Source organism: Ixodes scapularis, unplaced genomic scaffold, assembly GCF_016920785.2.
Source record: "Ixodes scapularis isolate PalLabHiFi unplaced genomic scaffold, ASM1692078v2 PGA_scaffold2__306_contigs__length_199485367, whole genome shotgun sequence".
NCBI classification, from domain to species: Eukaryota; Metazoa; Arthropoda; class Arachnida; order Ixodida; family Ixodidae; genus Ixodes; species Ixodes scapularis.
Window position 1 is genome coordinate 60,529,029 of NW_024609857.1, and position 23,847 is coordinate 60,552,875.

The 23,847-nt window shown below is 45.8% G+C and overlaps 1 protein-coding gene across 1 annotated transcript; it reads right to left on the reverse strand.

Annotated features, from left to right (window-relative positions):
* Positions 1-1,292: 1,292 nt before the first annotated feature.
* Positions 1,293-22,024, reverse strand: LOC8036895 (SEC14-like protein 3). The gene is made up of 10 exons (XM_042291266.1): positions 21,985-22,024; positions 21,009-21,071; positions 13,829-13,922; positions 13,654-13,748; positions 6,938-7,016; positions 6,794-6,874; positions 6,646-6,732; positions 5,509-5,615; positions 3,553-3,853; positions 1,293-2,456 (listed from the first exon to the last, which is right to left on the reverse strand). The coding sequence occupies exons 1-10, from the start codon at positions 21,994-21,996 to the stop codon at positions 2,338-2,340; spliced, it is 1,038 nt and encodes a 345-aa protein (XP_042147200.1). The 5' UTR covers positions 21,997-22,024; the 3' UTR covers positions 1,293-2,337.
* Between the last annotated feature and the right edge of the window lie 1,823 nt (positions 22,025-23,847).

The following is a 23,847-nucleotide window of genomic DNA, read 5'->3' on the forward strand; positions in this document are numbered from 1 at the left end:
TGGAAACGCAGGGCTCGGGAGTAGCGATCGGGGTAGTGTGCTGGTGTATTGTTGTTTGTATGTGCGATGCCTGTGTACGCGCTAAGTAGATGTTCACCTCATACTTGTAGTGTGCGTAACGTGTCTGCATGTGTTAGAGACTCCCCAAGAAAAGGAAACGCAATTAACGAGAAAAGAGTCAAAGTACAAGCTAGCTGGTGGAAGTCAACCATTTCGTCGTTTACCCTGAGACTGGGGTTTTTTTTAGAAGAGCAGAAGTAACAGAAAAAACAGACAGGTCTCAAACTCAGCTACAAGTTTATTTCAACAACCTCCTCTTATATAGTTTGTTCTCGTCGTCATCAACCAATCGCATACGACTTGTCCTCTGCGCCGTGACTTTACAGGTTCCACTCTATCACAAAAGAAGTGGACACTCCCAACGTTTCCAAGTGAAAAGGTTCTAGCAGAAGATATGCCTCACAAGGACTTCAAGCAACTCTTTTGTGTCCTCACAATAAACAGGACAACAGCCCAAAACAACATCCCACTCAAAACCGGTCACCTCCAAAATTATAGAAAACAGACAATACACACCAATACACACCACAGACAATACACACCAAAGAAGCCTTTCAGGATGACTAAAAAAAAAAAAAAAAACTTAAAACTGTAGAAATTGCTTTCAGCGGTTCCCTATTTGCATGGAAGGTTGACTAATGCAATTTCCCAACGATCTAATCCTAATTGTTTCTCTTACCACCCTTTTAACATCGTTGCTTTCCTTAACAACTACATCCGTTCCAGACCAACCCGTTGTGCAGTTTCTACACTCCTCCAGATGCTTAGCCAACTCCGAATTTGCTGCATTATTTTTAACATACCTTTTGTGTTCTGTTAAACGATCGTTCAAACACCGAGAGGTTTGGCCTAGATACTTAAAACCACACGCCAAAGGAACCTCATACACCACGCCTACGCTACACGGCACCGACTTTTCCCTATGCGCCTTCTGGCAGCCCCTCGGAACCGTTTCAAAAGGTGTCATTCTATCTAACCTAAAATCCGTGCGGGATACGACATCCGCGCCATATGTTTTTGCACATGCTCTAAGATTGTGGGACAGCTCGTGAAAATACGGAACCACAGCGTACCTATTCCTGATTTCTTGCGTCTTCCCCTTTTTCTCCCTGCACTGTAGGGCAATCTGCCTTTTGATGTACTCTTCCCCATAGCCTGCCATTACCAGTCTTTCCCACTGTTTTTTTAGTTAGGGGTAAAGAAACTTCGGAAATAAATACAGTTCGCGGAAAGCTCGTGTTACGTTTTTATTTGCTGCTCCTCTCGCTTCGTACAATAGACTTAGTGTTCTCGTCTGTCGTTAAAAAACGTCGAAGATCCAATCAGAGCAAGAAGCGCAAACCTAACCAGTCCCGCCCTGCTTTTCTTAACCTGTCGGTGGCGATAGTCAAATGACCCGGTCATGCGTGTACAACTAGCGCATGCGTATCTAAAATACATAGGGATATCACCATTGAGTCGATATCACACTGCTAATGCATCGTGCAAAAAATCTGCATATGCTGTCGGAGGTGTGGTGTTATGGTTCTGCCACATCGGTGAAACTATGGTGCTTGAAGCGCGTCTTCGACTGGTGTGTTTAGCGTCCTATGCTGCCCATACATCAAGTGGCCCGAAGTGGCAACAACTGAAGTCACAGAAGCCGAAGTGTCAACCTGCTAAATGTCACGATCCTGGCGGTCGATCGTAGAAATGCTGAAGAAAAGCTGCGAGTAGCACAAGCGAACGCGAGTGTCGCTGTCGTCACGGCGTCCCAACTTATGACAGCCGTAGCTTCCGCGGCCTTTCAAGCTGGAGAATGACCTGCGGCAGGGCAGGCGTCTGCCACATCCACCACTACGTTGCCGTGACGCCGCCAGGGTCGCAACTGGCGACAGATTGACACTTCTATTACGTCATCGGAAGGAAATCGAGGGACCACTTTTTGGACGCGGTAAACACGCCGGTTGGAGACGCGTTCCAGGCACCATAGTGATACTAAGACTTTCCGCAGACGTGTTCGGAGCACACATGTGTATAAACCAGACTTGTTTCGAACATGCGCGAGGCGTGCGTGCAAATGTCATCGTGTCTCCAGCGAACACCGCGTCGTTTGTACGATGTACACGAGCAGTGTGACGGGCGGCTGTAGGTTCACCGCACTCGCAGAAACGATCCTGTCGCACTTTTCCTCCCGCGGTCATCCGTGGCTCACTCGAGTGGTGTCTCTCGTCCCGGACGCTCGTAGGCTACGAGACAGTCCACGCCGGCTCCACTTCTCTCACTGTGCGCGCACATTCAATGAGAGACCTCCGAGGATCCGCCGTTCGGTGTTGGTTCCTGGTCCTTGACCCCGACGATGTAGCAGAAATCTTTCTTCGTAAACCAGCTGTGCCTATTGTCGAACTTGAAGATGTCTGAAAGAGGAAAAGAAAACGATTTAAAAACGTGCTGCGTTGTGTAGCGCAAACAAACATCGACTAAGCTCAATCTTACCAACTCTCCTGTGTGCAGGGCGTTTTTTTTTTTTCCTCTTATTTTAGTGGATCTTTAATTTTGTTTTAAGTCAGTTTTACGAGTCATAATGTACTTAGTTGGAAAATCGACGCTTCACCTTAGTATGATCTAGCTGTGGCGTAAAATTGTCGTTGAAAAATTTGTAGTGGGAGCTACAGGCCGAGAATTACCATCCTTGGACGCGGCTTCAAACCGAAGTTAATCGCGCGAAGAACGCTCGTGATGTCGATCCTTCTGCTCCGTGTTTGCGTCGCACTGCTAATGTCAACCTGCGGCACAGACGCCAGTCGTATTACCTACAAGAAATGGTCACTACATCATAGTCAGAGACATTTTAAACCCTATATTATATGAGTCGTGCATATAAAAAAATATACATATATATATATACCCAGACCTGAAGGGGATCAGGGCTACCCGATGGATGGCGCCAGTGTGTTATCTTGTCATTCCAATCTCGTCGTAAGCATTCATAAGCGGCAGTAAAGCAGTCGGTTAGAGATAAACGCAGATAACTAAACCAGCTTTGGGTGGCGGCCTCTGTATTTCTGTAGCTTTTGTTCACCGACCAAGCCACGTCCGCAACCAAGCGTAGGCCTACTGCGGGGCTGACGCCATGTCACTGAGACAGCGTTTGCAGGTTTAAAATCTTGAATGGGTCAAAATCGTATTTCAGGCGGCCGCATGGACAGTACTTGCTGCCCCATTGTTGATGGCACGCCAGTCTCTCAGGCTTAGATTTCCAACAACTGCGCTACAATTGCGACACGTAGAATTAGCTTTTACAAAAGTCCAAAAATTTCCCACGCGGATTTTTTTGTTTTTTGTGTACCTAATACAACTGCAAAAACAGGAACGAGAACATGAAAGGAAGAAGCGATGCATTTTTAAACACTTCCGGACGCTCAACCTCCCAGACACTCTGGGCTGAAACACAAACTGTAACGCAGCCCGACACACAAACCCACAGCAGCCTAGAGGGGAACAGTCCCTCACATGTTCCCGGCTCCTGGCACTCGAGCTGGCCGCTTTCGGGAACCTGGTTGCACTTGACCCTCCTCGCGGGCAGTAGCTCGCTGCTCGACTGGCCGCCGTTCTGGAGCGTCAGCCCGAAGCACAGGTCGTGCGACTTGCTCTGGAAGCGCCAGTCGAGGACGGCGCCTGCTCGCTCCACGACGACGGGCACCGTTAGAACGGCACCCCGGGCCAGGCTGCACCGCTTAGCACCGGGCTCGGACCACAGACCCGGGCTGTGCACCGTGTACAGCTCGCTCGGGACCTCGCCTCCGGGACGAATCTAAAGGCAGTGCCCTTTCCCTGATCACCGTCGTCCGCGTTCCTTGCACGCAAGGGGTGATTTCAGCAAAACCCGATGTCGCTATATATATATATATATATATATATATATATATATATATATATATATATATATATATATATATATATATATATATATATATATATATATATATATATATATATATATATATACTGCCGGAAACTCGTCTTCGACTGGTGTTTCTAGCGTGTTGTTCTGCCCCCTGGCATCAAATGGGGTGCAGAAGTGGCACCAAACGACATCACAGAAGCCGGTGTGTCATGTTGTTGGATTTTGAGATCCTGGTGGTTGGACGTGCTAAACGACTTGGCAAAAGTATGAGTGAACACGACCGTCGCTGTCGTCGCGGAGTACCAGCACCTAGCTGCTGCAGCTTCCGTAGACTGTCAAGTTGGAGGTTGGCCTGCAGCGAAACAGGCGTCTGTCACCGCCAGGATCGCGGCCGACGACAACATTACATTTCTATAACGTCGTCAGGTGGAAATGGAGGAACCAGTTTTATATGACGCGGTAAACACACCAGTCGGAGACGCGTTCCAGGAAACTTACTGTTACTCCTCTTCGCCATTGACGATGTGCACATAGTCTCGAAGGATAATGCGCGGTTCAAAACGTCACTCACACGCCACTGTTGTCTTGGCGGGGCGTTTAACTCCTCGTTTAAGATTTTGTTCCCACTGTAATCTGCGCGACTCCTCCTTTAGCGGACGAAACAGCGACGGCTTACGATCGCTGGTGCTCCGGCTGCCCTTGTTGACTGGGTAGCCCGACTGGCATCCCGGCGCGAAGCAATCTGTGTCCGTCTTTTTCCTTGCATTCATGACCGAGACGGCAACGCAACGGCGAGGACTCCCCATCACTACACCACAAAGAAAAGTGCAACGGCGCTACGTTCGGGAGAAGGGTACCGCCTCAGCCTCGCCTTCTCCTTCGCTTATCACACATGTGCCACAATTTCTGCTATACTCCGCGACAACTTTTCTTGGCAATGCAGTGGAAGGTACAGGCCCGCGTCCCCTCTCCCATTTTGAGTGTACGCAGGCTCTCCTCCTCCCCCATTTCCGGGGGGAGGAGGAGCCCGCGTCCCCTCTCCCATTTTGAGTGTACGCAGGCTCTCCTCCTCCCCCATTTCCGGGGGGAGGAGGAGAGCCCGCGTACACTCAAAATGGGAGAGGGGACGCGGGCCTGTACCTTCCACTGCATTGCCAAGAAAAGTTCCCCTCGCGGCCATCTACGTCGACCGCCTTCACGCAGGCACCGTTCTTGCCACTACAACTTCTAGAACACTTTAACAGGAGGCAGGCGTCAGCAACGTTGGCGGCAGCAACTGTTGGCGGCAGCGCACCAGACGGCTCGTGCCGTGTCGTGCTCCGCTCTCGCAGAACCATGGTGAGGTTGTCGCACGTTTAGAAAGACTAAAGTTCCCTCGATGCATCGCGCCAGCGGTGGCGTAGTCAAGCTCGCTAGTTATATCGGTCTATTGAAGTTACCAATTCACAAAGCAGCGTTCCAATTTTTTTTTTTTTTTTTAGTTTTTGCCGGGAGAGCATTTGAATATGACGAAAGTTGTTGCCCCCCGTGCCAACGACGGCAGACATCAAATGAGGACGCACCGTGTCTGAGCACTTGGGGTCGCCGTCTGCACCGCGAAGCGTTCCTCCCCAGTACGCTGGCAGCTGGTTGGGGTCCACGCACTCGAAAAGCGCCGATTGCCAGCCCTCTGTGGGAAACACAAACCATACTTGCGTAGAGTTAAACCTAAGTTCGTCACACTAAGGAATTGGCAAGACTTGAGAGCCGGGGTAAGCTGATGCATGCATGTGTCTCGATCCTTGCTGGTTTCTGTAGAGCGCTCCTCTGCCTTGTTCATCGCCGTTGTATTCACTGCTCATAGATCATACAAAAGGCGGTCTGCAAACACAAGTCAGCGCAATATCCGTGGTTCGAATGCTGCGTGCCAAGTTTCTCCTTGAACTCAGTGCGCGGCATTCAACGAAGAGATCTCGCCGTTACTCGCGTTCGAATCTGCATGCAGACTGTCTTTTGTATGATGTATGAGCAGTGCGACCCCGGATTTACAGTTTCCAAATAGTGTCATTGCTGGTGTTACCGTCTTTCTCAATGGAAGTCTTTTGAGGTCGCATCTCTTTTTTCCGGGTGAAGAACCGACACTTCATGACTTCATTCTTTGACTTCTATTTCGGGGATTTTCAATCTTTTTCTTACTGCGTTGACTGCTGATTTTCGTAATTTCTATGTTTCCTTCCTGTCCATCAGTGGCCTTAAAATCCCAGTAATCTTATCTTCGTGTTCAATGATATCAGAAAATTTATTTTCAAAGTCTTTGTCACGCGCAAGATGTTCCGTGGTTTAGTTAATGTGCATGAGTGTACACAGACATTGACCGCTTTGCAGGATCTTCACCCAAGAGAATTTCCTTTGCAGTCATGCAGCATGGAGGTAAAGCAAGGACTACTTAGGTCGATTATGTTACTTGCCACCGACCAGTAACGAGTCGAAACGAGCATAAACTTTCCTTTTAGGAATAGAAATTTGTCAATCGGAAAAACCCCGGCTACCGCAACTTGGTGTATGGCGCATAACTGCCAAGGCAACCCACCGCCACTTGGGTGCCCTGGTCGCTGGAGTTGCAGCGAACCCAGATAACGTGTAGGCTTTATAGTAGCAGGGAGCCCTGGGCACACGAAAGCCGGCGATGGACTCTAAGCCACAGTACAGTGCGCACTCACCTCTGGCATATATGAGCACCTTGTTGACCGTTCTCTGCGTCAGGAAGGGACTGATGAGCCTCCAAAAGAGCGGAAAGAAGCTGGGTACTGCGAACCGAGCAAGTGCGCGTCACTCTCTCGTTGTCGGCAAACCCAACTTCAAACTCACCGTTGATTATTAGTGCTCGGTGCAGAGTCTCAGGGTAGTGGTTCTCGTAAAGCCCCATCAGAGCCCGTAAATAGCTGATCACTGCGCACCAGAATTCTTTCAGCGTCAGCTATGCATGATTTGTTGGCATACAAGAAGTTGTACCTTGCAAGCTGTACACTTGCCGGAGGGAAAGGTGGTCATAGTCGAACACCATGGTCACTGAGTCCTCGATCTGCCCCAACTGTCGAAAAGATGGATTCAAGGATGTAAGTCTACAATCTCGGAGGAGAAAAGTACGGCGACCAGATCCGTGTGGCTAGAAAGCGCAGACAGTGAGCCCTTGTTATTTTAACTTTTTGCGACCTTATGGTAATCGCACAATGTGTACAGACTCGGAAGGTTCAGAACGTCTATCATAGCCCTACTTGGTTTGCAAGCCGCAGCAGTTATGTGATTGGTTCGAGTCACTTGGTAAATCAGTTGGAGCATCCCGATGTCCACTTTGCTGCGTCAGAATGAAGTTTGAAACAGATGGGTGCAGTCGTGTCTGTAATTGATTTATACACATTCACCTACCAACCTAAATACTACAGTTGTGACGTGTAATAATTGGACTACACAATCTGAAACATTTATATGCCGTAAAGATGCCCATTGCGAGCGCCAGAACCCACCAAATGTTCAGTTCATAATTAAGGACATGCCATATCAACCACGGGGTTCATACAAGGCAAGACTGGGCAGTATCGCGATACAAATATATCGCGATGGTATATTAGAGATACTTTCCAGTATATCTGTATCGAGATACATTAAAAAAATGTATTTGTATCTTAGTAGTGACATACATTAACAATGTATCGCTTGTATAGCGATATTTTGCCAGACTGGAGGATATCGTTACATTTCTTTGCCGTTCTGGCGATAAATTTAAAGAAATAAAAGAATCTGTTTGGTGCAAGGTGCTTCAGAATTTATACGAACCCGCCCTTTAACATGATCCATCAAAGTCACCAACAACGAAAAAGCTGTGGTTTAAAGAAGGCTACTTGCAAGAATAACACAATAACCTCCTCTCGCCAAGCCCTTCACTCTTTCCAGTTTAGCACAGCGAACGCTGTAATGGCAGTGGCGTACCAACTTGTTTTTGAGTGGGGGGGCAAACCCGACCCACTTCCCCCCCCCCCTTAATCGAAAATTCGGCGCAACTTTTGTCGAAGTTTTCTAAAGATGTGGCAATGATTCGGCAAAATTACAACGTTACCAGACTTAACATTGATATTTTGTTTTTTCTCACGAAAAAATTTTGCTTCTTCTTCTTAAAATAAATACAACTTGTAGTGCCTATTGAAACAGTTATGATTAAATAAGGTGATATTCTACAAGATAATTGTATCGATGTCGCTTTTGTGTGTTTACTGGCAATTTTAGTGTTTGCTTGCAGAAAGTGGCGTGACAACGAGGTTGGGTAGTAGCCGGAGCAGTCACGAATCACACTACGAGAGTTTTGATTTTGAGGCTTCATCAGCGCACGCCTGCAAGTGTGTTTACATTGTTAAAATAAAGACAATCACTGCGTTCTTACTTTCTCTGGGAGTCACCGTTTCGTGCGCGAAAACGGATGCAATGGTGTTTAGCCTTCACCAGAAGAGATAACAATACTGTAAATATGCATGTTTTTCGATTTGAGTCACTTGACGTCAGCTTTGCATGAAAGTGAGCGTTCCATATTCGCAACGTGCCGTTTTTAACCTTTAAAATTCCGGTTTCTGGTGTTAGGACACACACGGACGTTTAGGAAGATGGGGAGAGTTAGGAATGTCGGATGAGCAACATCGAGCATGATAGTTCTGTGTTTAACGAATACTTTTCATCAGTGTTTACTAACGAGTGCTTGGACTTCGTCCCCACTCTCCCTGAAGAGCTTTACGAGCGCATGCATCCTATTAACGTTAACTCCGCTGGTATTAAAACATTGATTGATAAACTAAAACTTACTTCGTCCGCTGGAACCGATAACATCAACCCTAAAATTTAAAAGAAACACCCGTGTTATTTCTAGTGAGTATTTGAAACTCATCTTCATTCAGTCCTCATCTCAAAGCTGCCTTCCATCTGACCAAAAGGTGGGAAGGGTAATTCCCAGTCTTTAAACAGGGCAGCCGCTCTTCCGCATCTAATTATCGCCCTAATTCATTGACTTCAATTTCTTGCAAACTACTTGAGCATATCCTCTACTCCAATATCATGAGGCACCTATCATCCCATTTCTTTTCTTTAAACAGCAGCACGGTTTTCAAAAGGTACTTTCCTGCGAAACGCAACTCTGCGACTTCATCCATGACTTGCACACTAACCTTGAATGTCACGTCCAAACTGACGCAGTTTTTTTTTTTTTTTTCCAAAGCGTTCGGCCGTGTTTTCCATCAACGCCTTCTTTCTAAGCTATCATCTTTTTGCCTCGACCAATAACCGTTTGCATGGATTCGTGACTTTCTTTTCTCCCGTGTACAGGTCACGTCCATGATGATCATGAATCTTCCTTAATAAATGTGTCTCCTGGTGTTCCCCTGGGGTTCGTACTTGGGCCCTTACTCTTTTTAATATTTATTAATGACATTCCCATTGGGATTTCTTCAAAAAAACGCTTTTTCGCCGACGACTGCGTCATCCATAACAAAGTAACTTGTGTGCAAAATAATAACCAGCTTCAGGAAGATCTAGATAAAATTAACAATTGGTGCAAAGAGTGCATTATGTCACCAAACAAGTATAAACGCAAACTAATCCACTTCACAAAGAAAAAAAACACTCTGTCATTTAATTACTTCTTGGACTCCGATCTGATTGAGACCGCTACTGTGTATAAATATCTTGGTGTAAGACTAACATCTGACCTTCCCTGGAATAACCACATTGAAGTCATTACCGCAGATTCATCTGGAACTCTTGGACTAAGCAGACGTAACTTAAAAAATCGCTCCACCCTTTGTCCCTAAGCTAACCTTTAACACGTACGTCAGACCAAAAATAGAATATGCTTCAACCATCTGGAATACCCATCGACTGTACCTCATCAATACGCTGTAGAGGCAGTTCAGAACAGAGCTGCTCGCTTCAATTCATCCACTTATGACTTTTCTTTCAGTGTCTCGGCGCTAAAAACTGAACTAACCATGTCCTCTTTGCAGCTTCGCAGGAAAGTCTCTCAGCTGTGCCTTATTCACAAAATCTACTACCACATTCCCGACCTCAAAACCACTTTGTTATCACCCCTCGACCGAACATCTTCTCGCCTCAACAACGTCTGCACCATCAAACACACTTCTGGCTCTACGAACGCTTTCAATTGGTCATTCCTTTCTCAAGCCATCAGCCACTGGAACAGTCCCCCATCCTCCATTGTCACCATCTTGGACCCTGCTGATTTCTCCTCTGCAGTAAAACTACACCTTTCTTGGCCCATGTGATGGTGTGCGGGGCTAGGCAGATCAGTGAAAACACTTACGCAGAGCGCTTGCCAGGCCAGACTTGTACGTAGTTCAACTACTTTACTCAAGTTACTGTAGTTTAACTACTTTTCTGGGTAGTTAGTAACTTTTAATTACATTTCTATTCTAGTAATCAGTAGTTTACTTTAACTACTTTTCCGAGTGACTTCCACTCAAATTACAAATTACTTTCTAATTTTAGTGGTTGTTTTGCCTATCAACAGAGAACAGAGGTCGGAAGGTCAGCTGGTATTTGCAGAGGGGGAAGCATGCGGAGTAGAAAAGGGGGGGATGGGAAGGAAGAAAGTGATTTAGATAGTCCAAAAAACCCCAAAATTTTAACGAGCCCCCCCACTGCAACAACACTGCTACGAGGCGCGGGGAGCGAACAGTCACGACGCAAGAGAGGTCGAGTAACTGTGGGACTAGCTCCGAATAGTGGCGTTTCTTTGTATTCCGAAGCTCAAGGAGACTTGACGCATTTGAAGAAAGGGCTTGTCCCCGCTTCTCTCCAATGTAGGAATTCTTGCCCACTACAGGAGGTGCACACACTGCTCCTTTTACGGTGCAGGCGATAGAACCCCTAACAACGACGCTCACGCCGGATGGGCTGCTCGTGTATCACTCGAAGTGCGTTAACCCACCCCCGCGCCTGCGTTCACGCCGCTTCGCGGTGACGGTGTGCGGCTGCTAATTACAAATCTATTAACCCACCTAGCCCCCCCCCCCCCACCCCCTGTACACGCCGCTTTGCGGCGTCCGGTCGGCAACCCAAGCCCCGCTGCCCCCCATGCACTTCCGTAAATAGAGTCGATACGATTTAGTTTAGCGATGTTTCGTCAACAACATTCGTTTTTTTAGTGTTGATGGTAAAAAAGAAATGTAAATATCGCCAAATGCCTCGACAAAACAAAATGTTCGAGAAAAAAAATAAAAAGAAGTAAGCCGGCCCACATCATAAATAGATCCCGGGTCTGACACGTATGAGGCAGACATCTCACCATTAAGTTACGCTACCTCTTCGGAAACTCGCATTGCATCCGCTGCCTATGTTGACGGCAGCAGCGCCTATCTCCAAGCAAGCAAGCAAAACTTTATTTTGTGTAAGGGCCTACGTCCTGGTCTGGACGGCCCGTCCGGCCCATGTCTCGCGGATGGATTCCGTAAGGTTACCGTGTAGCCTTGTTCGTGGAGCAAGGCTTTACGAACCAGCCAATCCGGCGTGCGTGAGCACCGTTGCTAGGGTTTGTATCGCCTGCGCGTTAAAAATATGCCCGCGCGGGTCGGGGGGCAGTGCCCTTGGTATTCCTTGGGCGCCGCCGGCCTGTGTCTGCTCTGCCCAGTGGCGGCCGTTTCAGGGGGGGCAAAACGCATGCCTTGCCCCCCCACTCTGAGAGCTGGGGGGGCAAGTGCCCCCCTTGCCCCCCCGGTCGGTACGCCCATGTGTAATGGAGTTCAGGGAAGAAAAGGTACGGCTCTGTTGTCCAGTCTCCCCACACATGTGGGCGACACAGAAGCATATAATACGACAGCTTGAGATACACCCTTACGATAGAACTGGGTTCATTTCGTGCAGACGCCTTTTGTCAAGCATGACACGCAGTCTTTACCGTTCAGCAAGTATGTGGTTCACCGGGGGTAACATGTTTTTAGCGGCATTAATAATAAAAGAAGAGTTCGAGGTAAAAAAAAAAAAAGTGCATAACATGACACAAAAAGAGGAGCGCAAGCATAAATTGCCTTTTGCATTCGCCACGAATTGCGCCCTCCCAACGTGGCACCGTTCGGGAACAAATGTATTTCTATGTGTATCTGTATCTGTATTCCAGAATACTTTTTCGCCGTTTCTGCAGAAGTATCTCAGGGATATACCATTGTATAAAAGACACATGTTATCTCAGAATCTGCATTTTTGGGCCTTAAAACGGTACTCTAGGCACTATGTTATTTATTTCGTAGTGTCTAGAGTACCGTCCAACGGCACTCTTGCAAAGCGTTCAAGTGCCGTCCGAAAGTCTTGTATAAAACGCATTGTCAAAACGAGATTGCCGAAACGGTAGCGTAGCTTAGTGGTAGGATGTCTGCCTCATACGAAAGCTGTCCCAGGTTTAATCAGTGCGGGCTTACTTTTTTTTTTTTTCTCGAACATTTTGTTTTGTCGAGGCATCTGGCGATATTTACGACATCTCTTTTTTTTACGATTAACACTGAAAAAAAAAAAAACTAATGTTGTCGACGAAATTTCGCTGAACGAAATGATATGGGACTTCCTTTCCGGAGGTGCAAGCGGGACGGCGGGGTTTGGGTTGCCGGCTGGACGCCGCGAAGCGGCGTGTACGACGGGGCCAAGTGGGTTAATAGTTTTGTAATTACCAGCCGCATACTGTCGCCGCGAAGCGGCGTGAACGCAGGCGGTGGTGCGTGTTAACGAGTTCCCCGGTGATACACGCCTCGTTCGACTCTTTTTAGTGCGGCACTTGCAGGTGCGAGTGGAATGCCGTCGGGCGGCACTGTAGACACAACCTATTTATTTTGCCAATATGTCTCCTTTTTCTTTCTTTACGTGAGTTTGAAAAGAAAGAGAAAAATTAGTCGCAAATATATTTCTTCGATGTCGAAAATAAGACGGACTTCTCAGCTTCCTTCTTGGTTATTATAAAGAGCCTGACATATCTATATATCAGTATAGATACGTATAGGGTGTTTTTTTTTAGATTTACAAATTTGTTTAAAAAGAGCCGTGAAAGCTACACTTAAGCGGTTTGCGGGGGCTCATCGTAACGATCTGTCGGCTAATTAATAGGCATAAATAGGCATATGTTTCAAATTAGGAACTTGCTCAGCGTCATGAAAAGCCACTAAGTCAGCTCTTTTTAGAAAGATAAAATGCAAGAGCAGAATCTTACGGCGTTTCGTAAAAACGCTCAATTTGGACGCAGTTCTAGGTTTCAGTTTATCACCGGAGCGCATCTCTGCGCCCGCGGTCCTGCTCCCCAGTGGCCAGGACGCGAAACACACGTGCGCCCTACTTCCCTCCATCTTACGAGGGAGGCGAGGATATATATCAGTTCTAGTACACCATAGCGAGGAGGTGGCTTCGCGTCGCGACCACAGGGAAGGATATATATATAAAGAGAGAGAGAGTGAGAGTGAGACAGAGAGAGAGAGAGTCCGAGACACTGTAGTCACGTGTGGAGGCCCGTGGAAATCATTACCGCTCCGCCGCCAGTGAGATAGCGGCATTTAACGCTAAGAACACCGATGGACCAATGAGAAAGCAAGAAGGGTTCTAGGCCACACCCTGCATTCTTTAGGCTGTCAGCGATTAGGGCACTTTGCGAACCTGCCCCGTGAACCAGTCACGAAGTACCATTGTAGCAAACAAACCTTTTCAACCTGCTTCTGCTTCTCCTCTTGAATCCTCTCGAGCGTGTACACCACCTCATCGACAAGCTGTTCCTGGGGCACGCACTGAAGCATTCCTGAAGGAGACCGTGTTCGCCCTGTCAGCTGATGAAACGGTTTTGGAGTGGCCTCGCCACGCAGAAATTTGCTGTCGCACCTTTGAAGTCACCGTCTCCGAAGGGCAGGATCCAGACGGGCCGGCCACCCCGATCGTGATTGAACAGGCCGCCCGGGAAGTACCGCCGCACCACCTGCGCCCACAAACCCCGTAACAGCGGTCTTCTTAGAGGCTGAAGAAGCTCAGAGTTCTCCTAGCCAACACACCAGGCCGGTTCTACGAGGGCAGATCGACGACTCGCAAAATTTCCTGAACCAACACTCATTTATTTCTCAGTGGTATTCGCGACTCCAGCAAAACGGACGCCGCCAAGCGGGAAAACCGGGAACCAGCCGGTCCAGGTCGCTCCGCGCCCCTCCGCGTCTCTGATGGCTTTCGCGGAGACGTGTTGTCGGCGCGGTGGCGAACAATGTAATTTGACGAAGGTCCGAATAGTTCTTGAGTTTGCCTGAATGTTCGTTAGCGTGGTAAAGCCTCAGTAGATTGTTTTCTTCTATTACGTGTTTGAAAGCCCGTTTACTCCCCAGCACACGGTCGCGTGCTTTCAATTTCTTGGATGGGGAGGAATCACGGAAAAAACTTTTTGATTTCTTGTCTGTCTCGAATCACATTCAAAGTGACGACTGCTTGGTAACTGATACTGGAGGAAACACCGATGCTGCAGTCAAATGAATGGGAAGGTTCGATAGCTGTTTTTCTTGAGTTTGGTTGCGTTCGGTTGGCTTCAAGTTTGAGCCACCCACGCCGGTCTGTGCGTTGGCTATTCATCTTGGCTGCTTTTCGCCGAAAAAGCCTCTGGACCACACTGAAGGAGTTGGGCTGATTTCGCAGTTACTTCATTTGGGAAAACCTGCTCGCTGCATACGATTAATGAGGGAAATTATCTGTTTTCAAAAGGTGGGGGACGAGTTTCGCGACGTTAGAAGCTGTCACGGCATTTTGATCTATTGCGCCTCCCAATATTTAGATTATACCCCCGTCAAAGCCAACAGCCATATCCGTTTACAATGCTCAGGTTGACCGGTCACAAAAATACTCATTTTCTCCGCTCAGGATTCGAAGCAAAGTTCAATGCAGAGAGGTTCTGCGTGAATTTCCGATGAAGACTCTCTTCAGTTTGTCTTCGTGCTGCCGGCTAGAACTATATGGCTGAGTTTAGGTAGTATCTCTCTGTCTGTCAACTATACTTTTATCCAGCAGTTCACCTTATAGCTAGTCAACTAAGCTCATATTTCAACCCGAAGAATATACTAATATCGCTTTAGTGGGACATAGTACGTAATAACCCGCTCGTCAAAATGACTTCTTGATTGCTACTAAAACCTGAATTGAAATACGAGTATCAGCTGCTTAGTGGGCCGCCGGCGAGTTAACATGGTCCTTGGCTCAAGAAGCGGTTGCTTAATTTTCGTAATTTTCCTGCAGCCTGTGTTGTTGGCCGAGCAGATTGGAGCAGTTTTGTAAACGCGGATACGCACAAAAGCTCGATTTCGCGGACAGATAAGTCGCATGGTCGAGGCATGCGAGTTAGCTGTAAAGTTACTCTCTGTGGAACAATTCTATAGTCATCGCCGCTTTCCTTAGATGATCCAAACTGATTAGTATATTACCGTCTCTCCGGAGCCCATAGTTTCGGTTTTGAACGAAATCTCCGAAACGAAAGTTTGACACGAAAAGAACAAAAAAACACCGGCAAAACAAAAGTATGCTTTGCAAGTTTATCTGCACCGGCTACACTTAACCGTCTCAGTTCAAATACCTATAAAATGGGGCATTAAACAAAAGAAAATCTGTTAAATTGAACGCGCCGCCTGTTCAGGCGGCCCGGCCGAGCCGCTGCGACCTGGACTCAGCCGCCATGTTTGTTTGGTGGGGGCGCCCCCTATAGGTCGCTGGAGTCGCGAATACACCTCTTTCGAAATACTGCCCTCTGTTGGCAGCTGTGAAATCTCTGCACAATGGCGGACTAAAACCTCAACGTCGCGGCACACTGGAAAAAAACACACCCACAGAAAAAGGTGATAAGCGCAGTGACGTAGCACTTTTGACGCTGTTTGATTGGCTCGTCGCCTTGTGTGTTGGCCCGGCTCCGACGTTCGCCATCTTATGGAATGACTTGCACGTTCATTGAGGCTGTTGTTCCGCCATTGTGCAGTGGTTCCGACCTTCTAATAATCGGCACGTGAATTTCGAAAGGAGTCTGTATGCGTGGAGCTAAAATTTTTATTGTGTAAGAGTTACACCAACTGTGAGTATGGCAAAAAAAAGAACACTGAAACTCGAAACATTTTGAACCAAATTTAATAAAACTAAGGTTATTAGGGAGTTTTCGTAGACCGCGTTTCCTCCTCCGCTAAGCCCTCCGCAACGAAGAGGCCGCTACTGCGCCTGCGCGCCGATAGCCTTGACTGTAGAGTTCCGGGTTTCGTAGCGAGTTGCGGAGAGCGCTGCGGGACAGCGAAAACGATCTACAAAAACTCTCTATTTTCTTTGCTACCTTTACCATATATGAGTGAGGGGCAATAACCAAAAGTTCCGTCCTAGGAGTTCCCCGATCGAGCGATTTGAGATTAATCCACGGTATGGCGTGTGGACACGTAGCGGGGGCTTAGGTCGAAAAAGGTCGTGAGTTACCGAAGCCGTCGGGAATGGCGTCATCTGTAACTCATAGTCATGTCTCGACCTAACCACACTCAGCCAAGGGTAGCCAGACATATTAGCTGTCTCAAGAAACCTTTTCTCCTGCAAGTTTATGTCGAAAATGAAAATGTCGCTTGCTCTTTTCAGGCAAAACTTTATAACCCATCAAATGACTTGTTTCTTGAATCACATACAAAGATTCCTCTGATTTCTTTCCAATACCTTTGGTCAGAGGTCTCAAACACGCGGCCCACAACTGACTGGAACGCGGACCGCAAACATCTTGCGCAGCCCCGTTCAGATGTCCGAGTACGGCGAATGGCTTGCACCATAAGAGTCTCGTGTTGTCGGTTCCATCCTTTCCTCCAAGTGTTGTTTCGTTTCCAGTTTTCTTCCCAACTATTTCTTGTTTTAATCACCTGTACGACGATCCCATTACAAGGCTACAAGCACGGGCCTTTTCCTTAAGGAACACTGATCGGATGCATAAACTTTTACGTAACATCATTAACTGTCAAAGCTTTTGACCTTCGCTGTTGCATTTTGTAAGTTAAAATGATCAATGGGCGGGCAGAAAAGAACACTCCAATCTAAGCCTTACTTTTTATAATGCTACTATAAAAATCGCCAAGATAGCAAAAACTGACGCATAAAGCTTTCTTTTTTCTCTCTTTTTTTTATGACGTCGAGCTTAGCTAATTTTTGAGCGAGTCGAATGGCAGGGCAACGACGGTATGTCCTCAAGTTCAATTGAAAAAAGCCAGCACATTCTCGGGGCGGCGCCACTTGTCATTTTCTTGCCCCATCAGGTATTTTGAGGGCTGGGGGGCTAAGCTCGGTGCGGCGAGATCGAGGCGAGTTCTCCGCCAAACTCGCCGACCGCCGCGATTGGTCGGCGCCGTGCATGACGACACGCGCAGACACTCCCTAGATCGTGACGTTGAACGGAGGGTTTGAGGCGGTCGGAGAGTTGCATATTCGGAACTCTCGGCGAGATGCGGTGACGTCATTGTGACGTGGCAGAAGCCGTCGCGGATGGGAAAAGCTTGCCGGCTCCGACCTAGGCTAGTTTGGGCGAGTTGGGCGCGAGATCAGGGAGAAGCGTCCAAACTGGCAGCGTATTTGTCCGTGCTTTGCCGTCGGCGTAGCTATTTAAGCCACGCCAATGTGTTTGACAGGGACGACGTTGATTTTCAACAACACTATCGCCTCTCGGAAGACGTGGCACGGTGGCTGTACGATGAACTGCGTGGCGAACCGGGCTTGAGGCGACGGAGCCGTGAATGAACCGTCGTCCCGTCGTGAATCGTACATACAAATTCTACAAAGTGAATCCTAGAAACAAGTGTGTTTTTACGGCAATCTGCAGCCAGGAACGCAATTTATCATTACCTACAGGCAGGGATGGGCAAAATACATGCAAATATGTATCGAAATACAAATACAAAATACTTCGTCAAAAAAGTATTTAATTACAAATCTAATTACATTTCCAAAAAAGCATTTAAATACAAGATACAAATACAACCAAATGTATTTGGTCTCCTCCAAATACTTTTCCAAATACATTCCTCAAAATTTGCGTCAGCGACTTCAGGGCACCTGCAACGGGTTTCTGGGTATCTCATTTTACTTTTGCATCGCACACTCGGGAGTTAGTGTGCGAGGCTCTAGTACCGTAATAGAAATATAATCACAAAAAAACAAATGTAATCAGCATGGACGTAATAGGTGAAAAAAAAGTACAGAACTTCAAGCAGCTTTTTTTGTCGATTACATTTTGGTATAGACCAACAAAGAACCGAGACGACCAAGACGCGCAGCACTAGCTAGAGAATTTTTTATTGTTGCAACTCGCACCAGTTACAAAAATCTGGACGACCCGCGCACTTAGAATGTTCCAGGCAAAAATATGGATGGAAATCAGGCTGGAAAGCATCACAAGTTGTCACAGGAACTTATTTAGCCAGTCTGCCTGTGAACGTCGATTTCGTCACTATTCTTGCCCTAAACTAGCACCGTAATCACAAAGTCACTAAACGCTTGTGCTTGATTGAGAGACACTACATTCAGTGCAGAACGTAGTTTTCTTCCTACTCTGGACAGTGACAATAAATTTGAGAATGTATTTTCGCTCACAAAATTGTATTTAATTACAAATGTACTTGAAATACCCACGTTTTAGTACTTAAATACACACGTCAAATACATTACCCAATTTGTAATTAAATACAAATCCAAAATACACAAAGTATTTTTAATACGTATTTCAAACACTTGTATTTGAAATACTGCCCATCCCTGCCTACAGGCTTTTACAATTATTTTGATGGGTTGCTGCGCTGCGTAGATGCAAGATAAACGCGCTTGATAAAATTGAAACTAAAACAGATGATAGAAGACAAGCAATGTACATGAACGGCGTAGACTAACAACTGTGTAATTTCTTTCTCATCTTTCTCCCTCCACACCGTATTTTGACAAACAAATTGGCCGTTAGTTGTTTATACAGCAGGAGAACATGCCAGAACATTGCGTCATTGTTACCTACTGTAGATAAGCAATTTAGCCAGTGCAGTATGACTGCAAGCGTAGGGTCTTTAACGTGCACCACGCAGTATAGTGATACACAACCGCATGCCGGTACGATGCTTATCCAGATCGACACGGGCAGGGGTGGGGATGAATCCACAATCCTGGGTTCTGCAGCGCGAGCTTTCGCTCCACGTGCACCCTATTTTGAAAAAAAAAGAAAAACATATTGTGATTGTATGGCGGTGTGGGGGGAGAAAGATGAGAAATAAATTACAGTTGTTAGTCTGCGCCATTTCTGTATGTTGTTTTTCGTCGATTCTCCCCTTTAGTTTCAATCAATATCAAGAGCGTTTTTCTTGCATCTACGTAGCGCAGCGAATAACCACAATGTATAGTCAACTAGCCCATATGCCATATCCAAGCAATGTTTGTATAATTAGCATCCCTGCTGTTACCTATTCTTATTTGTCATTTACGATTTAAATAAAAAAAATGGGCTGTATGTATGTTAATACTGCCTAAAACTTGGTCTGCCTCAACGGGGACGATTCTCCCAGCTGTAGATGAGAAATTTAACCAGTGCCGTACAACCGCTAGCTTGGGGTCTTTAACGTCCATCCCGCAGTAGTGATACACGACTGCACACCGGTACGATGCTCATCCAGATCGAAAGGGGCGGGGGTGGGGATTGAACCCAGGATCCTGGGTTCTGCAACGGACCTTTCGCTCGACGTGCTCCGAGCTGGTGTGCGCTAGGCCAGCCGGCCACCGATCTCCAGATTTAAATAAAATAAAAACCCTTCACTGGGGAGCGTAGGGAGAAATCGGAGCTACGCTGGGGAACTCGCCGCCGCCGGGGGGGGGGGGGGGGGGGGGGGGGGGGGCGTCGGAAATGTAAGAGGGGAAGTGGGAAACTCGCCGGGGCGGAGTCAAAAGAAGCTCCTCCCCTCCCTCGTGACGTGGCATCGGAGAGATTCCCGCCGGAGGCGAGCTTAGCCCCCCTGGTCTATTGATCGATTATTTCATTGATTAACCAATTAATGCGTCAATCGCGATTAAATGTTTTAACCGCTTGATCGGTAAATTGTTAACGAAACGAACGAACATAAAAGTTGAACCCTTTCGCCACGCAGACGTGGACGAGTAAACCTGTACGAAGGGCAAACTTGAGGTCAAATATCAGAACAGAGTAAACTGTAGGGGCGAAATTATGTAACTACAGACAAGTGCAGAAGTTTACATCTGTCCCGGCCACTTCAACCCCGATGGAGTGTTCGTTTAGCGCAGCCGACTATTGTGGACAATCAGGGGAGGTCGCTCTTTCCGGAGAATATCAAAGAACCTCTTTGCCTCATGCAGCCGAAGTAATAATCTGTGAGTGTCTTTGAACTGTTTTAACTGCACATCGAGAATTATTCATTATCGAAGTTGTATATTGTGACGCTTACTACATATTCAGTAAAGGCTAAAAAATAAAAAAAATATCTTGACTTTTTTAATATTATTTTTAAAAATAAACGAGACTTATTAATCAATTAATGAATCGATTAAATTGTGGCGATTTATCGTATTCAAACTTTTATCCGACGCCCAGCCCTAGTATTTATCCAGAGCAGCTAGAAGTATTCAAGGCTAAAGATGTCAGTGCCAAAATCGAGTTTACAAGCACCCTAGAGTACGAAGTCGATGTTTTAGGAGTTCTGATAAACAAAGCTGCTCCGCAGCGTGGACATCCAGAGCTATTTTTCTTTTCCCTAAAATATCCCCCTCCTTCCCTCTGTACGCTGGCCCTTGACTTTTCAGGAGTCATAAATTTGGCCCCCAAGCTCCAATCAGTTTGAAACTTCTGCCATAGGTCATCTCCTGTATCTTCGAAACCAACCACGCAAAATGGCGCCTTTTCCTGCAGTACATTTTTATTTTTAATATTTTAGTAAGTGCGCTGTCTAACTGCTCATCTCAACTGAATTAGGAGGGCTAGAATTGCAGGTTCATTTCAATGGTCTTCGATGTCAACCCAAGCATCCAGAAAACGGCAACTTACTTCCGAACTCTTGTACGTCTTCGTGATGGATCCGATGTTTCTATCTACCCGCCATTTCATGTCCTGCAACCATTCCAAAACAAATCCAACGTCAAGCTTGACCCATATGTATAGCCTTTTTTGGGTGGCTATTATAGAATGCCGTTGTAATTCTTAATCAGTCAATATCACCTTCCATTTTTATGTTTTGTTTTGCTGTTTTAGTCTTTATTCGAAAATAATTTCTCTTCAAAATGTCTCTCATTGATATCTTTTTCCCTCGTTACCGACCCTAGTAAGACGAAAATTGAAAATCAATTTGACAAAGCAAATTGCACATTTTGTTATTTTATATCATTAGAAGTCGATCTTAATTTGACTTTTTGGAATAGAAATTCAAAGCTGCCAAAATGCATTTTAGCCAGTACGACGGCTGACCTGGGGTCTTTAACAGCCATTATGAAGTAATTGCTACCTGACCGCCCCTGCCTTTGGCTTATAGAATTTGTTTAAGTTCAGTAAATAATTCCGATGGGAATAGAGAATACTTTGAAGCGGACGCTTCGCCGCGTAAACGAGGACCATCTATATGGAAAACCGGCGATCATGTAGCCCGCAAATAAATAAGAGCGTTTATTGCTCCCTTCAGATTAATGTAATGGAGAAGGTGACATACAAAATCTTTCTAGGTAATAGGGAAAGCAGGAAACGGCTTTTAGACGACCCGTATTAGCCCCATTAACACACTATGATAAAACGCTCGCACAAATAAAAAAAAAGGCAAAACATAACAAGGAAACAACGTCTCAGGTTAATTCAACATGGACAAGAGTTGTTGTACATGTGGCGGGGAGTGCGCCACATGTACAATTCTTGTCGGTACAGACCGCCTGGGTTTCTAGCAGGCCACCGATAGATACACAAGCATCTATTGGTGGCCTGCTCAAAACCCCAATAAAATACGGGGCAGTAGGTCGATAGACCTAGAAGTACGTACCTCCCGCAGCATTTTTTCCGCCTTGTTGACATCAAATTCCCGTGCTGTAAAAAGACCGAAAAAGGGGTTTAAATAACTGTGCAACGAAATGCCTCCAAGCCGCGGTGTTAGCAAATATTTGTCTTCAGTGTTCGTGCTTCGCTTACACTTTTGATAACTTGGAGTAATTATTTACACAATTAGATTTTCTTGGGAACAACTGATATCCTGATCATTATTCCCATCACTTCGACTTACTAGTGACTAGTCGCATGATTTACGAGGCCTGATTGACACGAAGATTATTCTTTTGGTAACCTCGAGTTATTAGTGGCGAACTAAACTTTATTTTAGTTCAATTGATGTTTTGTTCATGTTTTTTTTTATTACTTCGACTTATTAAAGCGTTAGCATTAGTACCCACATGACAGGGAAAAGCTGAGGCGTCCGTCTGTGGAGCGCATAGAGGAAAGGGAAGCGCGTTGAGTAGAGAGAAGGAAAGTAGCGAAGGACAAGGGCGAGGGGGAGGTGACGTCACGGGGCGGAAGCCAATGGGAGCGCGGATGCTGGGGCGAGTCTCAGCTTGCAGGTGTGCGGAGCGCGCATGCCTTGGTTTGGGCTACAAAATGGAGTGAGAACCAAGTACTAGTGCTGGTCCTAGTAAACGGCAAAAAAAAAAATAAAGGAAGATCTCTTGGTGGATCCTTAAAGAATGCGTTAGCATGATCCTTGGGAAACGCCCCACGCGTCCCCCATTGGAAAACGCTCACAAGGAGTCCGTAACGAGCCAAAAAGAGGCAGCGAAAAATAGAGGAAGCAAAAGAGAGAGGCAGAAAAGTGAAGGGTCAGCGTTAGCGTTTCCCAAGAGTCATGCTAATGCATTCCCTAACGATCCACAAATGAACCCTCTTTAATGATTTTTATTGATACAATGCAGATGATATAAGAGAATTGTTTGTGATCACTGTTTTGATTACATCGCACTACTATTGACACAGCTCATTTGAAAGTGCTTCCACTTCTAATTACTTCCACCTGTTAACAACACAATTTGCATAAAGTAGTTCGACGAACATTGTATTACTCTCTCGATTACTTTGAGGAATTATAGACAAAAATATAACTTGGTAGAACCTCATTTGACCTCCCTATTACTTTGATTACTTTTTGGTTATATAGCTATTACCGGCGCAAATGGCATCATAGAAGCGAAATTTTTGTTCCTCAGTTTATTACTTTGCATTAATATTGACAAATCCGACTTTATAGAAGTTCAGCTAAGATTTGAATAACTATCGATTAATTCATATTACTATTCACACAATTGAATTTAAATGAACTCAATTAACTTAGCAGTTACTTGTTTATCTTACCGTGATATATTAGTCACACAACTAAAGTTATATAAGCATTATTAGTATTTTGATTACTTCGAGTTACGTGACCCATTTGACATTATATTTGTCTAATTGACATGCTATGCACTCTGCTTTTATGATTAAGTTTTTATACAACCAAGTGATTTCTGATCTCAGTTAGCATTGTGATCTCTCTTTTGACTACATCTACTATTAACCCAATGGAGTTTGATTCGGCCTAATTGACATCATGATTAATTCTGTGATTACTTTGAGCTAATATTCAACTAACTGATTTATTATAAGAAGTCACACTAAATTACTATTAATTACGATTTACTATATTGACCCAATGGGCTTTAAGTCGGCCTAATTGACATATTGATGACTATGTGATTACTTTGAGCAAGTATTCAACCAATTTATTTGTTACGAGCTCTAATAATGTTATGATTACTACTTTGGTTACTTCGAGTAACTTTTTACTCAATAGACTTTATGTCAGCCTAATTTACATTTTGGTATC